General features: G+C 39.9%; 1 protein-coding gene across 1 annotated transcript in view; it reads left to right on the plus strand.

Annotated features, from left to right (window-relative positions):
- Positions 1-18,244, plus strand: part of cacna2d3a (calcium channel, voltage-dependent, alpha 2/delta subunit 3a) — a 164,227-nt gene that overhangs the window by 110,557 nt on the left and 35,426 nt on the right. Inside the window, exons 20-26 of the mRNA XM_052562888.1 lie at positions 739-806; positions 6,760-6,805; positions 6,920-7,014; positions 7,293-7,386; positions 7,660-7,755; positions 14,287-14,408; positions 17,933-18,010. Of these exons, the coding sequence (XP_052418848.1) occupies positions 739-806; positions 6,760-6,805; positions 6,920-7,014; positions 7,293-7,386; positions 7,660-7,755; positions 14,287-14,408; positions 17,933-18,010 (599 nt within the window). The remainder of the gene's footprint in view (positions 1-738; positions 807-6,759; positions 6,806-6,919; positions 7,015-7,292; positions 7,387-7,659; positions 7,756-14,286; positions 14,409-17,932; positions 18,011-18,244) is intronic.

Below are 18,244 nucleotides of genomic sequence, written 5' to 3' on the forward strand. Positions count from 1 at the left end.
CACTCTGGACCCCTCACATCCAGCACACTCCCTCTTTGAACTGTTGCCATCTGGTCGACGCTACAGAGCACTGAGCACTAGAACAACCAGACACAGGACCAGTTTCTTCCCTCAGGCAATCCATCTTATGAACAGCTGACAATAATGGCGAACACACTACACTTTATATTTATATACACACACACTTTATTTATCTAACACACATACTTAGTATACACTTAAATTTTGCACACAATATATATGTACATACATAACTTCACTTTGTAATATACCTGCCTACAATTGTCATTTGTATATTGTCATTCACGGTCTACATATTTGTATTTTTTATTCTTTTATTATGTGTTTTATGTTCTGTCGCTGTCATTCTGTTGTACTGCGGAGCTTCTGTCACGAAAACAAATTCCTCGTATGTGTAAACATACCTGGCAATAAAGCTCATTCTGATTCTGATTCTGATTCTGAAAAAAGTGCTGAAAACTGAGAGGTTGAAGGAAGTGAGGATGAATAATTTATGATAATTTATGGCTGGTAATGTTGTCAATTTGTCAAACACTGGCTGATAAATAAATTAGAGCTTGGTTATTGTAAAAAACCTATAGTATATGTGAGAAATTAACAGCATTAGGAAGCCTGAATTGATTAATAAATACTATAACAAATAAAATAAAGAAAATTTATGTGATTTAAATTTTTGTACTCAATTAGATGTCTATTATTTATTTCTCTTGTTTTCAGCTTAGGAGTGGCCCTGTCCAGAGGTCATGGCAAACATTTCTTCAGAGGAAATATCTCTGTTGAAGAAGGTAACTATAGACTTAGTATACTGTGTTCACTAAATTAACTTTATAGACTATTATAAATGTATGTATGTGTGTGTTGCCTGCAATAAAGTGTGATTACTAAACACTGACATTTTTCATGGTGTGAATATGAGTGAAAACTACTGAGTGAAATATAGAGGCTGTTTGTAATGATTTTTGTATAATTTCCTTTGCTGTGTAACCGTTGCCCATTGTATCAAGCAGATTAAAACCCTGGCTTCATTATACCGTTTCATAGGATAAGAACCCTAACTGAAGTATCCAGTAGGGATGCACAATATATTGGCCACCAAATCGATATCACCCGATAAATGATAATTTTTCTGTTGTAGTTATCGAACCGATAAGAGAATTTGGCCGATATCTTAGCCGATAAATAATGCATTTTTTCCTGAGACACTTCAGATGTGCACTGTTCACCATGATAGTTTTTAATTGATGAAAATATAATTGGAAAACCTTGGAAAATACATTGAACTGCAAAATGTGCAGGACAAGTCTTTCATATTATAATGAGATTATTAGCCACTTTAATGTAATGTAACGGAATCTTTGTTTGCCCATGTTTTAGCGCGTTGTTAAGAGAAGAGCACATACATAATGGATCCACACAACTAGCACAGTTAAGTTCGCTTGTGCATTTACAGTCTTTTGTGCAATTGTACGTTGCAATATTGTGTTTATTTTATGCATATAAATCTGATTTTTCCCATATAGAATGCGTTTGGTTAAGCTATAGCCTATGTTAATAGAATGCTTCAGTTTGCTGGAGATGGCTCAGTGCATGCAGCTCAAACAGCAGCTTACAACATTGAAAATTATGATTGAAACGGAAACCAAACAAAATCATACATTTTTATTGTTTTATTATAGTGGTCTCATTATATTCATATATATATGAATATAATGAGACCACTATAATAAAACAATAATAATTTATGAATTTGTTTGGTTTCCGTTTTTCAGCACATTGTTGCGGGAAGAGCCAAGAGCGCATTCACAACAGAAGTTACACATTCAGATTAGCATGTCACTTAATTTGAGTTCTTGTGTGCATTTAGTCTTTTTGTATGTAAAGAATCTGTAATATTATATTTATGTTGTATAAATATCTGAATATATGATGCATTTTCCTGTGTTAAATAAGATAGCAGCACTTCAGTTTACCGGTGTTCATTCAGCTCTTCAGCTTCAGCAAACGCATTTAATAACTGTGGTTTAATAACTATAATCAGGAATGTCATAAACATAATATTATAAAGAGAATATTACTTTTACAACTTAGGCCTCTGTGGCTCTCTCCGAAGGCCACCGGAGGGCACTTTCACCAGAAGACTCTCTCACAAACTACATTACCCAGCAGTCCCGTACCTTTGACTAATCCTTGATGTGTCTCAATCAGTGATGGAGTACTCGAGTCCTCGACTCGAACTCGAGTCCGACTCGAGTCACTATTCTCTGGACTCGTGACTCGACTTGGACTCGCGGACTGATGACTCGTGCTTGGCCTTGGACTCGAGGATATATAAAATCGCACTTGAGCATTCATTACGTTGTTTCTGACTAAAAATTTTATAAAAATGTTTCGTGCCCAAGACCGGCCGGGATCTATTCTTTTCCCTCACAGACAATGCTACCGCTCACTCTCTTTGCTTGACAACACACTCGCTGACATCACTTTTTTTTCGAAGCGCTCGGGCACTTGCGGGAAAGGATGAAGCTGATTGGTTAGTTCTTGTCACATGACCCACGGTGCGCTTGCGGCGTTCTGAAAAGTTGAGATGTTTTTAACTCGATGCGGTTTGGACGCGCCTGTATGCTTCCATTATGAGCGCACATACGCTTCCATTATGAGCGCGTACCGTGCACCTACATTGGAAATAACGAACTTGAGCACGCAAAAGACGTGATATTTGAACGGCCCTTATCATTACACGTTGCTTTCTGACCAGTCGCGTGCCGTCACACAGACACATTCACTTGAACACATACTAACGCACTCAAGCTAAAACACTCGTTCACTCACACACAAACGCTCTATCTCTCTCTGTCTCTCTCTCTCTCTCTCTCTCTTTCTCTCACACACACACACTCACACACACACTCTCTCTCTCTCACACACACAAACACACACACACTCTCACTCTCTCTCTCTCTCGGCATATCGTATTGATTTTTATGTTTTAAGTATCTTTAAGATACAGTGTCCTGTAAAATACACGTTTCTCTTTTACGCCGAGTGTATTTCTGTAATACAGTGTTAAAGGATTAGTTTACACAAAAATGGAAATTTCCAAATCATTTACTCCTCCCAGTGCCATTCAGGATATCCATGGCATTTTTTCTTAAATAATGTTTTTTAAGGAAAACATTTCAGTGTTTTCTTAATATAATGGACTTCAATGCCTACCAACTCAGTTGGTTGCTATTGTTTCCTCTAAAAACATAAACATTTTTCCAATACAGGACTCGAGACTCGACTCGGACTTGAACTCGAACTGTGTCACTTCTCTGACTGACCTTCTGTGACACATTCTTTCCCAGTGTCCCACTTTTTTTCCCCCATTTGTTGCATGTTGATGTTATTGCTGGGCAGTTTTCTTGTCATCTGTGTTTGATTTTTCCACATCTACCACATTTTGGTTCTCCTTGCTCTTTGTCGTTTTTCCTTTTAGGTTTCGATTTCTGTTTCCCTCTGTCTGCTGCTCTTCCTTCTGCGATCCCTTGTATCGCAGCACACCAAAGTCACAGTGTTCCGATAACTTATAGAGAGTTCTAATAAAGGTTTCAGCCTTTTCACCAGGGTGCTGCGCTCTTTGATAAAAGCAGACATGCTCGTGGATCAAGTTTCGTTTAGGGAAGAAATACTCGTTGTATTTTCTTAACACAACGTCAGATTTCTTCTTGTCATCCTCCTCAATAAAGGTAAATGATTTAAATATATGTTCGGCTTCATTTCCCATGGCATAGATTAATGAAATGGTTAACAGGTTAAATTGTTGCGAAGGATATTAATTGTAATATCAATTTAATAATAAATGTAACCTATTAATAATGGTCAGAAAATAACAGGTCTACATTAGTTGGATTAATGCCAAATACTCTTAATAATAACAATATTAATGATTTTGATAATATCTCTGGTTAGTCCTTACATGTATGACCTCTTTCAACACACTCCATCATTTTATTGCCTTATTTATCGCCTTTTTTAATAAAAAGTAACTTGTTTCCATTAAGCATTATATTATTTATTTGTAAGGCTGCTTTATGTTTGATTTATGTTGAAGTGTTTAATAACTTTTAAAGATGAGACTTCTTTGGTAGTCGGACTCTCAAAAATTATGTCAAATGTGGATTTCAATTTATCGGCCAACATATCGGTTATCGGCATTCATATTTAAAGAGTTATCGGTATCGGACAAAATTTTTATATCTGTGCATCCCTACTATCCAGTCTATAGGCAACAATAGTCTAGAGTTACTATACCATACATGCATAAAACAAGCAGATTTAATTTAGAACTGTCAAAATTACTGCAATATATTCACATTTATATGCAAACCCACACAAACAAACCACACTGTACATGAATATTTCAGCCATTATACTCTATTTTAATTATACTTGGTTCAGTCAGTTCAATGTACCCAGCCAGTCAAATTCACATACTCATACTCATTACCATTTACCTATACAACAATTCAATGTATGCTATGTCTGTGCGCTGCCTGTAATGATCTGTAATGATGTCAAAAGCTCTTCCTATCAGATAAGGCCTCCATTTTCATCTGTCCAAACAACCGCTGAACGCTCTTTCTTTGACACAGCTTTTTTAGCTCCCCACAGTCTAGATGCATATAATATTACTCTTTCTCCTCGATCCAGCTCTTGTGTTAGCTCTGCCCCTAATCCAACATCACTGGTATCAGTCTTTAACTGAAAAGGCTTAGTAGTTTAGAGTTTTCCTTCTTCCATTTAAAAAAAAAAAAAAAATCTCTGTCCACATGAAAACACAAATGCATGCTATGATGCACTTTCAATAGCATGCCAAGCATACAGGTGGCGATATAATCTCAACCATAATGCCATGTTGGCAAATCCGAAGCCTGGAAAGGTTTCCAGTTGGCAGAGATAATAGTGCTGGCTCCGACTTCACAAGCCAAAATTGCAAGTTTCACTGTCTACACAATAACACTGCAACCAGAGTTTTTGAATATTATCACACTGGCAGGTGTTTTCAAAAATTGTGGGTTTCAGTGACCTGGCACTGCGTTTGCTTGTGGACGATTTGGCAAACCGAGTAGGGAAAGCTGGGGTTTTAAAAATAACCATGTACATGTGGACAGGGCCATAGTGAAACTGGTGGTATAAGAACTAATGTTTGTGTTAAATCCTATTTTATGATGTCAAATGCATGTTCACATTATTTTGTCCAGATCCAGGTGGTGTTGTTTGTTTGTGTGCATGTAATGGTGTTGCCAAAAATCTCCCACTGTTAACTGTTGAGGAGGGCTTCTAAGGTCCAAGAACCATATGGCACACTCTCTCAAGATTTTCTGGGAGCAGACACAGCCTTAGACATTACTGCACCATGGTATCCAGTTCAAGAGGAGCTGTCTGCATTAGGGAGAACCAGAGAGGACAGTGCATAGTCTCCTGAGATCCAAACAAGTCCACCTCTGCCAAATCTTCTGTGCAAAGTGCAAACACAGAACGCATGTTTGTGTGTTGCTTTGTGTCCCTGTGTTTAATAAGCAGCGTGTACACGTTGCTGACCCGCCTACACCAACACACTCTTTAAATAACAAAGAAAAAACATTGCGCCTGACTTTAGACCAGGTTTGAGTTGGTCTATGGCACAGTCTATTTTCAGCTCCTTAAAATAGCTATGCGCCCACAATGCACCTGAACACATCTCTTTTTTTAGACCCCCACGCCCATGGTTGCACAAATGAGTGCCTATGCATTTACTAATTAAACAACGTGGCACTGGACGGGAAAATGCGAACAGCGCCGGAGTGAAACTAGCAAACACACTTGCGTCGCACCTTGCGTCGCATTGCGCTGGGTGTATTATAGGGCCCTTAGCCTTAACACTAAGTGCTAAGCCGAAAAAAGGAACCAGAAATTGGTATGCTTTGTCCCTGAAAACAAATCTTAGGAACTTCTGGTTCAAGAACTTCAGGAAAGATGGAAACATGGAAGTATGCATCCTTCAGATGATAAACCAGTCCTTGTGCCTGATTTGGTTTATAATCTGTTTGATTATCAGCATCTTGAACATGAGTGAACAATGAATGGAGGTAGCAAAGGGGTTTCACCCACAATCTTGACACCTTAGAGTGGAGATTGAAAAAAAAAAGCCCCAGCATGGAGGTATCAGCTTAGCATGCAGGAAACGTTTGTCAAGTTTGCTCTTTAGGTGGATGTCCTGTTTTTCAGTAGGCCAGTTGATTTTTTTATTTATAAGTTTAAGTCAGTTTTAAGTTTAAAGACCAGTTCTGTGAAATGCATGTTAGCTGTATTTAGCTGTATTTATGTGGGCCTAAAGGTGTAATGCTAGTGGACAATGTTTACTTGTTGCATGGTTTACCTTTAGAATGTAGTGCCCTGAATGTGTATCTGAGCAAAAAAAGGCTGGCATTATCTAGAGACCTAAATTGTATACTTAAGCTGTTTTAAAAAACTCACTTTTATGTACCTATTAAATAAAAGTTTAATTTAACTAATGACCTAAACCAACCGCATATCTAAGCATGTGGCTCTATTTGTGCCATTAACAAACAGGATGTCTGATTGAAAGCTGATAGGGATGAAAGAAAATAACTCCCACAATTAGTATAGATCTTTATTATTTTTATTATCATTATTATTATTAAAACTGAAACAGCATTAAGCAACAGCATGAAACAGATGTTTCTTCTGTTTCAGGACTACATGATTTGGAGCATCCAGATGTTTTATTAGCGAATGAATGGTACAGTAGTATCTTAATTTTGTTTTATTCAGTGTCTTTAAAGTATCGTTTTGAGTAGTCTACAGAATGTTTCTGATGTTTGCATGTGTGTGACAGATTGGTTTGGCTTTTCAGGACATACTGTAACACAGAGGAACATCCAGAACACATTTTCCTATCTCAGATTGATGCCATTAAGCTGTATTTTAATGGGGAACCTCATCTGAAGTGTAAGTTGCAGGAATGCATATCAACACTAACATTTGTTTTGAAAACTGTCTTTGTGTTGCCCAATGTTTATGTATACTTTATTTAAAATAATAATAATAAATAATAATAATAATTACTATTGGATGCAGATTCATGATGGGCAGCAACTCTGTAAAATATATATTATAGAGTTAAAGATATATTAAAAGATATTAGAGCATTAGGTATATGTGTGTGTGTGTCTGTGTATGGGGGGAGGGAGGGAATAATTTTGTTAGTATCTTGATTGTTTTCATAGGTGATAAGGATCTAATCCAGGAAGTAGTATTTGATGCTGTGGTCACAGCACCACTGGAAGCATACTGGACCAGTCTCGCTCTCAATAAATCTGAGTAAGAGCAGTACAGTACATATTTTCTTTATACAATACAATCTTTTATCACAATGTAATATATTTTGCCTTTTGTAATATCTTGCCAATAAAGTGTGTAACGCCTTCTTTACAGAATTCAATTAGTTCCCCATTTGTGAAATATATAGAGAGGTCAAATGGGTTGTGAATACCATTTCATGTTGACTTAAAGTATAGAATTTTAATTCAATAATTGTTTCTTGTACAGTTCATTATTCATTATGTGTTTCTGTGCTTCTCTTTGTCCTGGTAGGAATTCTGATAAAGGGGTGGAGATCGCTTACCTCGGCACTCGAACCGGGCTGTCACGCATCAACCTTTTTGTGATGCCAGACCAACTGACCAATCAGTTAGCAATTTATATCTTCCATGACAGAGTTCATATTGCAGTCTAAATACAGTAGAACAATAGCAACTAATGTGTAATAAATGTTTTGCAAGAGACTGTAAATGCCAGTGTTGGTGTAGTAATGAATGAAAAGCAACAATATTGTTAACTTGACTAAACTTTTTTCTTCTTGTTTTCAGTAGTGTAAGATTGCCTCTGCTGGGGTCAAACTAGTGTAGCTTTTTCAGAAACAAGCTATTTTTAATATATAATGTTGGAAATTCAGATTCATTCTAATGAAACCATTTAATCCCAAATGGTCCTCTCCATACGTATGTGTAATGTTAGTATAAATTAGAAATGTATGAAATTTTATAAATATATATAAAAGTTAGGTAACACTTTATTTTAGAGTCTCTTAAATAGTTGCTTATTAGCGTGCATATTAATAGAATATTAGTCATTTATTAGTACTAATTAAGCACATGTTAATGCCTTATTCTACATGCCTTATTCAACATCCCTAATCCTTTCCAATACCTAAATATAACAATTATCTTACTAACTGTTAATAAGAAGCAAATTAGGAATTTATTGAGGGAAAAGTCATAGTTAATAGTGAATACATGTTCCCTATTCTAAAGTCTTACCAACTTCAGCTGTATTTATTGTAAATTAATCTGTCCGATTTGATTTTATTTCCTTTTGAAAATGAAATTAATTAAAAAAACATAGTTTTTGTCCCAGACAACTACAGCTATTATTAAATTATATCATCTGCTGTATTGTGAACTATAAAATCAGCTAGTTATATGTTTGATGATGTTGTGATGTTGCTTCCTTGGTTAGATTCAATGTAGTTAGCTCATTTTCTTGATAACTTTTAGTAGTTCCTTTTAGCATAGGTAGCTGGCACTATGGCAACTCTAATCATGGCTGATCTCTGAAGCTGTTTAACATTTCGTCAGTGCAGATGATGTTTGACAATCCACTCCACATTGAGTGTGTATAACAGTGAGATATCAGTTGTGCTACAACTATAGGCAGCTTCTCCTTATCTCCTGTGAGGGGAAGGTTATGTCTATGTTGAAAGTTGAATGGCTTTCAAGTCACTTTGATGCTTTGTGAGTAGCTGGTGCTAAGGGTATCATATGCCTACCACACTGTACAACAGTCTACAATCTACAACAGTATGTTCTTGTCACCAGGGTAATTAGAACCACCAAGGAATTAACCCTGTGCCAATGCTTGTTCTTTGGAGGGCTAACGTTCTGCCCTTGCAGATTTTAGCTTAAACTCTTAGCTTAATCAATTACACATGAACCTTGAAAACAACTTTATAAAATTACTTGAAAACAACAGCCAGGGGTATAGGTGTATGAAGCCCTCACAAAGCAGGGTTAGATACCTTTGTTCTTGGTGGAATGTCCTTTGACAATGTGAGTGTGTTGGAAGAAGGGGAATGACCAGAAGAGATATAATCTCTAACAGTCTATCACACAACTATAAAGTGATGAGACAGAACACAAACCAAAGACACAGAGGGCTAGAAATACACTGGGTAATCAACTCAAAAACTTGGAAGGAGGAGCTATGGTGGAGGCCTTGGAGGTGGAACCAGTGATTCAAGCTCCGATGGCACCGGCAATGGAGACCCAAGCAGACACGGAGCCTGTGTGAAACAGAGAATCCCATAGCGGTAGGCTCCTGTAACAAAGGTGAAGACGTGGTTCTGGAAGATCACAGTGGAGCCAGAGTGTCTGAGGATGTGGGTAAACCCGGAGGGCAGGAGGAACATGACATAGCAAGTAGGATGGAGGTGAAGCCAGAGGAGTGGAATCCTGAGGAGGCGGGTGGTCAATGACTGACCAAGGTGGAGCTGGAGGGAAAAGGGATCCCGGTGGAGCCAGTGGGCTGATTGGAATTGGGGAGCTGGGACACAAGGTGGAGTCGCTGGGTTGCAGGGCTGAGGTGGCTGGAGGTAGAGACATGGGATCCTCATTCCTGCGTGGTGCTTGAGACTGGAAAACCCAAAACAAACCCAGGCTTTACTCCTGAAACCCAGGAGCATGTAGAGTAACAGTTCATGGTGGAGATGACGGGACTTGAGGCTGTTTAGAGCTGGATGGAACCAGCGAAGACACAGAAGGTTTATGGCTGGACGGAACCAGAGGAGAGACAGGAAACCAACTGGGAAACAGATGATTTGGGGCTGGAGAGAAACAGTGAATACAGAATGCAAGGTCTGGATGAAGCCAGTGAAGAAGACAGACTCTGTGTCTGTGATGGGCTGAGGGATACAATGCGTGTTGTGTGGTGATGATGACTGGAAAACATGTGTTTAGCTGTGCATTTACTGAATGAGCACTGAACTGCACAACAAAAGCAGATTGCCAATTAGGAAAAAGAAAAAAATCTGACGTCACAGATATCTAAGTTAACCTTAAGAACGAAACAGGAAAGTTATTTTTGTACGGGGAGGCTGATGGTAAGAACGAAAGAGGAAGTAATGTGTGTGGCTTACTTACCTTTAGTGCTGCCACTGCCACCACCAAGCAATTCAAACTAGTGACGTGACATACAAGTATGGTGACCCATACTCAGAATTCGTGCTCTGCATTTAACCCATCCAAAGTGCACACACACATCAGTGAACACATACACACTTTGAACACACACCTGGAGCAGTGGGCAGCCATTTATGGTGTGGCACCCAGGGAGCAGTTGGGGGTTTGGTGCCTTGCTCAAGGGCACATAAGTCATGGTATTGCCAGCCCAAGACTCAAACCCACAACCTTAGGGTTAAGAGTCAAACTCTGTAACCACTAGGCCATGACTTCCCACTCGCTAGTTGAGTTGATTGCTGCACTATCGGATCTTCCTGGTACTGACTGCAGAGCATTGCCTAGTTGTTGAGTGGAGCATTGCCGTTTTTTTTTTTTTTTTTTTGTCTGACCATTTGAACTTAGAATTTGTAATGTATGTGATTTATTGAAACTGAAAGACCAATACTACTGTGCTTTCTTTAGTTTTTTTTTTTTTCTTTGTTTTTTTTTTTTTTTTTTACAAACTTTCTTCCCCATGAACTAATAATTTGATACCACATCAAAGGATATGGTTGAAGTGTGAATTGGTTCATAATTGTTTTATAAACAATTGATTTTCTTTTAACAATTAATTCCTTATAAGCTTTCCTTTGAAAAACAGCAATCTATTGTTGATGCTTAGACCTTTAGAATGATATATAGTTTATCAAGATTAGTTTTGTCTCTATTCATTTAATCTATTCACAATCATTGACACATCCAAACAAAGAGCATTCAGTGCGCTGGCATCCGGGTGCAGGTTAACAGATTAACAGGTTACAATTGTACTGGTGCAGCGTTTCTCCCTCTCTCCACCAGAGGTCACTCCATCTACAGTCCTCTCGGACCCCATTCCCCAAACTCCATAAACCTGTTCACTCATTCAGTCATTATACTCACCCTCAGCTGTTTCCCATTGTCACAGACTATACATTCTCATCGCAGCACTCTGCCTGGCTTAATTAATTGTAAATTGTTATGTGCATTCTAGTTGTTTGATCTGTTTCTGTTTCTGTTTTGCCTCGTGTAGTTTTTTTTTTTTTTTTTTTTATACCTGCATTTGGACCCAGACCCCTGTATATACAGAGTTTTCCCTTACCGACCATGACAGAATTCAACATGGGTTCAGCAGGGAAGTTTCTCAACATCTGCCATGGAAACCCGAGCATTGAGGATTATGCCAGGGACTTCACGGGAGTAGCTCTCCAGTTGGCCAAGGAGAAGACCTGTCTCAGTCCCTGATGCCATTCTGGGTCCCCGAGGAGTCACTGGAGGACTACTGTAGTGCCCACTTTCCATTCTTCAATGGTGGGAGTGCCTGCTCACAATGGTCCCAAGATGGTGGTGCTCGCTGATGTTCCCTCTGATGCGGTGGGGCTTGCTTCTGGCCTTTACGAAGTGGTGGAGCCCGCTGATGTTCCCTCTGATGCGGTGGGGCTTGCTTCTGGCCTTCCTGAAGTGGCAGAGCCCACTGGTGTTTGCGGAGCTTGTTTCAGGCCTTCCCGAAGAGATGTCTGTGGCAGCTCCACACACACCACTTTGGCAGCCACTGGTTCTGCCCTGGGTACCCACCCTGCTGGCTCTGCTTCAGTCCCCAGGTCCCCCTCCAGCACACAGATATGGTCCCCCATCCTTCCTCCTCCTCTGCCACCATTTTGCTATCCCCCTGGTCGGGTGCTTGGGAAAATCTGGAAGTCCAGGCCCTGCGTTTCTCCCTCTCTCCACCAGAAGTCGCTATCTCTAGTCCTCCCAGATTACCAGATAGGTAATTGAGGTAATCCAGCGAAGGTAAGCAGCCATCCGGACCTGCTAGTCAGACTGGCGGTACAAAGCGGTGAAGGCGAGGGATGGGGGGTGTGGGGTGGGTTGTGAATGCATATCTGTATATATGTACGTATGTGTGTGTGTGTGTGTGTGTGTATGCAAGAGTTTGTGTATTTGTAGGCCTGGAGAGCCTAGACAGAGTCAACAATCAGCAGGTGTCTGTGGAAGTCGGCGAGGAAGGTAAGAGCGTCTAGCTGCAGTGCTCTGCCGGGGGAGTTGATGTTGTTCCAGCAGCGGCCTTTTATGAGGCCAGTGCTGGTAGAGGGGAGCCGAAAGAAGATAAGATTGCGATTGGTCGAGTAGCTGCATTCCAATTACACGGTCACTCTCTTTGTCCATTCTGGTCTCCAAATACATACATTTTCCTTTCCAAAGCCATGAGCTTCTCCGTGATGGTATGGTAAATGGTAAATGGACTGCATTTATATAGCGCTTTCAACAGACCACATGGTCATCCAAAGCGCTTTACAATTTGCCTCACATTCACCCATTCACACACTCATTCACACACCGACGGCGGTGTCTGCTATACAAGGCACCATCCAGCTCGTCGGGAGCAGCTGGGGTTAGGTGTCTTGCTCAAGGACACCTCGACACTTGGTCAGGTGGAGCCGGGGATGAAGGGCAGCCTTGTGAGGCTTTGGACAGCTGTTTCCATTTTCTGAACTTTTTGATAACCCAGGGCAGTGCCTAATCCAATCAGCAGAAGACCTGTTATCATGGTTCCGAATAGGTAGATGTCTTCAGTGTCCTCCATGGAAAGAGCCGCCAGACACACGACCTGTCATCTCTCCCACGCGTCCATCATGTAACCAGCTGCGAACGTCTGGCAGGCAAGATGGTGTCAATTGAGTTGAGAGACCAGTTGATCAAATCCATGATTCAGTTTGGAGAGCAGTGCAAAGAGAATCTCTCAGAAGTATTAGACAATAGACGAGATGAGAGAACAAGCAGGGAAGGCCAGGGGAGGAGAGGGCAAGAAATTCATCCGCCTTCATTGAGAGCCAAGAAAGAATAATATGAAACACAGTTGAAACAGTGAGAGTAATTAAGAGACATGATTAATTTCATTAAGTTTCTTTCAACACCATCTGATGTTCGTTCATGTTTTTTTTTTTTTTTTTTTGTATAACTAGTAGCAAAGTGGAATACAAGATCTAGTCACACACCTCTTGAACTGAGGTGTGACAGCGAATGCCACATTAAAGAGCATCAAATGCACAAATTCAAATAAAAAGGGGTCTGCTGCATAATAGCCCTGAAAAGGTGATAGTGCCATAATGTCTTCATAATGTCAACATCTTGTGAAACATTTACAGTGAAATAACTATGGTGCTGTCATACAAGTGTTCATGGTTAGTTGGGTTTCATTTTTTAGAATTCTGGAGCGTCAGGCGGTCCAAATGTGCAACAGACTGATCTCTGTTGTTACACACCAGCTTAATAAAAAAATAATGGATAAATAATGTAGATTATTTCAGAATGTAAACATTGCTCAGCCGAGCTAGAGCAGCATGTGTGCTTCTTGTGAAAGTACAGAAATCTAAGGACAAGCTGAAGGGAACTGAACCTTGAACTGAAATTTTGTATTTTCTAACATAAAATATGAATGTTTTAAAAAAATGTAATTATAATTTTGAATGGAGATGTCAACAGTGTACTAATCAAAGACCTTAAGTCCAAAATGGACTGAAGCAGTCCATGCTGTTTTGGTGACATATCACCGGAAAAAAACAGCTTGAATTGGCTTGAATTATATTCATTTTAGGCTTCAGTGAGTCACTCCTGGAAAAGAGTTGTCAAAGTGTCAGCATCTAATAAAGCACTGATATGACTGACATAAAACTGAACTTTTTATTTATAGTTAAGTAGTAGCTTGTCTATGAACTTTTTTAGTAGTTATAGCAGTAGTAATACTAGTATTGTAGATAGACAAAATATATACCATAGTAGCTTCCCCAACACTGGCTACAAAACAAACTGCGTTTTTTAGTAATCTATGTCAAACTACAAAGGACACTACAATAAGTGTTACCCAGACATGAACCTAGATTTATATTCCAGAATGTCCAATATTGTTAGCCTAATATTCATTGAATAACATGTTGTAATAATGAGTATTGTGTGTGTTGTGTGTTGTAAGAGACTTCCTGACTGGAGAAGATAAGGAGGTGGTGTTCAGTGCTGACCATTTTCCTTTGTGGTACAAACGGGCTGCTGAACAGGTGCCTGGAACCTTTATCTACTCCCTTCCTTTTAGCACAGGTGATTATATACACACGAAACACCCAGTTTCATTACAGCAGTCATATATGTATGCATTACACCATGATTGAACCAGGCACAATGCAAGTCATTTCTTTGTCTATAGTCAATGTGAACCTGTTGTCGCAAGATATTTCACGTTTAAACCCCTCCCTACTGCTAGTGTGTTCAGGTTAAAAATAACACAGATTTACATGGAAAAGATGGCAACATCCATTTATTTATTAATTTTTGGTTTTTGTTTTTAACATAGGACCACAACGGTTTTTCAGTTATTTTCTTTGGATGATGAGCTAAAATTATCTACTTCAAAGACAGTAGAAATCATGTTCTCATGAAAGTATTTAGGATAATGTAACTGTTTTAAATAAGAGACTAATAACATTTTCAGTGGGCAGTTTTTCTGTTCAACAGTCCAAAGGAAATCCAATAACGCATATGCATCCATAATAAAACATTCCTCACATGGTTCACATTCCTCACACTTCCGCTAACTGTCATATGTGCAAGCCTGACATCAAGCATGGTCCATGAACACACACAAAGAAGAAGATCGATGAAAACAGGTATTTAATAATGCACAAGAGGGTAATACAAAGAAGGCAGGCAGGAGACAATGAAAGGAGGAGCCATGGAGGAAACTAGAGGGACTTGGAGCAGGGGGAGCCAGGCGAAACAGATGGAGGAGCCATGGTGGGGAAGTGCTGATGACTCAAAGGGGGCCGACTGAAGGTGGAGCCAGAGGGAAGGAGGAGCCTGACAAAGCTGGAGTTCCGAGGCAGTGGATGGTCGATGACAGACCAAGGTGGCGGATGGTCAACGACTGACCAAGGCTAAGCCAGAGAGATGAGGGAGCCTGGCTTCGTTGGTGGACTGACAGGCCATGACAGAGAAGAGGGACCTAGGAGCCATGGTGGAGCCACTGGGTCGATGGACCGAGGCAGAGTCCAGGACTCAGAGGCTGGAGGCGGAGAACAGGGATCCTGCAGCCATGATGCCAGTGGAGACAGGCAGACCCATGGTGATCCACATCACAGATAGTGGGCTAAGGGTGAGCAGAGGGGCTGCCAGGAGACAGCAGTGGTGATGGTGAGGACTGGTGCAGAGGTGGTGGGAGAGGGAGGCTGGGCGAGTTGTTGATCAGGGGGCTTAGGAATGGTGTGTGCTGCCCACACACACCACAATGCCACTCCCAGCACTGGGAGGGCCAGCGATAGGGGAATGACCTCTGTGGTTGCATCAGGACAGGCAGACAGTGCAGGGCAGACAGATCACAAGCTGCCTCCATAGCTAAAACAGGGCTGACAGAGTGTTCAAGGCTGACAGTTCTGGACTGATGACTATGATTCAAGGCAGATAGAAAGTTCAGGACAGGCAGATGATACACAGTCCACTGAGCTCAACTCACCCTCAGCTACGGTGCAGTGGTTGTAGCTTCCCTCCATGCTCTCACTGTCCATAGCGCTCTCCCCCATGGAAAGCTGTATAGACGGCTCTCGCACCTGGTCTGACGTCACACGCTCTGGCTCTGGGGCAATCCTCAGCTCTGTTGCTTCATTAGGTGATAGCTCTTCACTGGTGTGTTCTGGCTCTCCATCAGGGGTGGGCTCAGGTTCTTGATCCGCACAGTAGGGGATGCTCTCCGACACCGAAACATGGCATCCCTCCAGTTCAGTCCGGTGTTGTCTGGCAGGCCCACAGGGTGATGGTAATATGCCTTAATCTGTAACTGGGACTTTAAAGTCTTGACGTTTTGTGGAGAATTTCACCGGCCATTCCATTCTCTTTTTTCTTTTTGTCCGTTATTCTGTCACCAAGCATGGTCCATAAAACGAAGTAGAATATTGATGCAAACTGATTTTTAATAATCCACAAGAGGGTAATACACAGAAGAAAGGCAGGAGAAAAACGTAATCCACAAGTGACATCAGTAATACCTGGACAAGGGAACACAGGACAGACACTTTAAATACTAAAGCAAATGAAGCTAATGAATGTGACACACCTGAACCAATTGACATAATTAACAGGAGACAGAAACTAGGTCACAGTGAACACATTGGGGAATTAAAACAGTTCCATATAGGTCTGACAAAGCTGATCCGAGATGATGTAGGACGTATGCGTAGAACACCCGCTGGTGATTAGTAACAAATGCGTAAGCGCAGAGGAGAGACAGCAAAACAAAAAGTTTGGAACGAATTAGAAGAACAAAACTAGGATTTGTAAAAAATAATGTTCGATGATTTCAGTATTAACCAAGAGGAGACTGGTTTTCTTTTGATAAAGGAAGGAAACTTAGCTTCCTTTGTTCCTTTAAATAAATCCTTAAATAAATTCTCTACCGCGTATGCGCGATACATACGTCCTACGTCATCCATCCAAAATGGCTTGCATGAATGACAGTCAGTGGAAGTAAAAAAAAAGTATTTATAACATTTTAAATATGGATATTATTCTTACAAAAATGCACTGATTCATTGAAGGAGGCCTTTATAATTGTTTTTATTTTTATCACTGAAATAAATATTATTTAATGGACAGATCATTTTAGACAGGACTCCATCTCCTCTCCCTTAAAACAAGCTTACTGCGCTGCAGAATTATTGGAGTAACGATGATTGATATTGTATTCTCTTAGAATGATTTGTTAGGAACAAACAATGGATTATTTTCCATTCATCCAAACTGAACACTGTGAAAATTCAGTAAAATTACAGAATATTCATGGATGCTAATTAATGGTGTTACAACATTTTTTTCTTTAAGCTAGTTCTGCAGTTTATCAAAATGAAATGGCAATCATATCCACCTTTTCCCAAATTCGTCTACTGTCTTTTAAATTATGGATAAGATTTCTGATTTGAGGAGCTTCGACTCAAAAAGACTGCAATAAATAATTATGTCAAATAATAATGTTGCAAATACTCCTTATCCATTTGACTGAATGAACTGTAAATGTTCTGTCAGGAAAATAATCTAGTGCTTGGTATTTTAATTTAATTTTGTGATCACAAGAATATCTGTCTCTTTTCAGTTTGGTGTGTTCTGTCTCCTTATTTTCTTTTTTGCTTTTTCTGTGGACAAAACAACACATACTGCACTCTTGTGGTAGCAGTATGAAATGTTCACTGGAATGCACTTGTATTCCCAAATTCTCATTCAGAAAATTTCTTTACTTATGTCTTCACTTTTTTTTTTTTTTTTGTGAATGTTTCTGAAGTATGGAAATATATGTAAACTGTCAAAGTGACAAGGCTTTTAAAAATTCCGTTAGTGTTCCATATAATTTTTTTTTAATTCAAGCTACATACACATATGGTACTTTATAGACTTAAAGACATTACTGCAATAATATTTAACATTATGTGGTTGATGTGGTTAATGTTAAAATGTGGGGAAATTAAATCAGAGTTTAAGATTAGTAGAAAACAAAAGCACACAGTTCCACATTAAAACAGAAGGTGCTGGCCCGGTCTCCTCTGTACTATTTGTTTTAAATGAGCTGTATCATTGTGTTTCAGGCTCTGAGAATAAGAGTGTGGTTTTGGCCAGCAGCGCCATTCATTTGTTGGATGAGAGAGAGTCGCCCATCGCTGCAGGTACCGCACTTGTCCTTTAACCTTGCATTAATATCACTGCTTATTTTACAAAATCTTGAGAGTGATTGTGAGATGGAGAACTACATAATCCACGTGAGCAAAAAATCTCGCTAGACAAACAGTAGGAATGGATGAAAGGAAATAGAATAACACAGAGAGAACATTTGAAAGTGTCTGCTTGAACATAAGCCTGGAGGAGCACACACACGCACGCACACACACACACACACACAC

Source organism: Carassius gibelio, chromosome B8 (assembly GCF_023724105.1).
Source record: "Carassius gibelio isolate Cgi1373 ecotype wild population from Czech Republic chromosome B8, carGib1.2-hapl.c, whole genome shotgun sequence".
Classification (NCBI taxonomy): Eukaryota; Metazoa; Chordata; class Actinopteri; order Cypriniformes; family Cyprinidae; genus Carassius; species Carassius gibelio.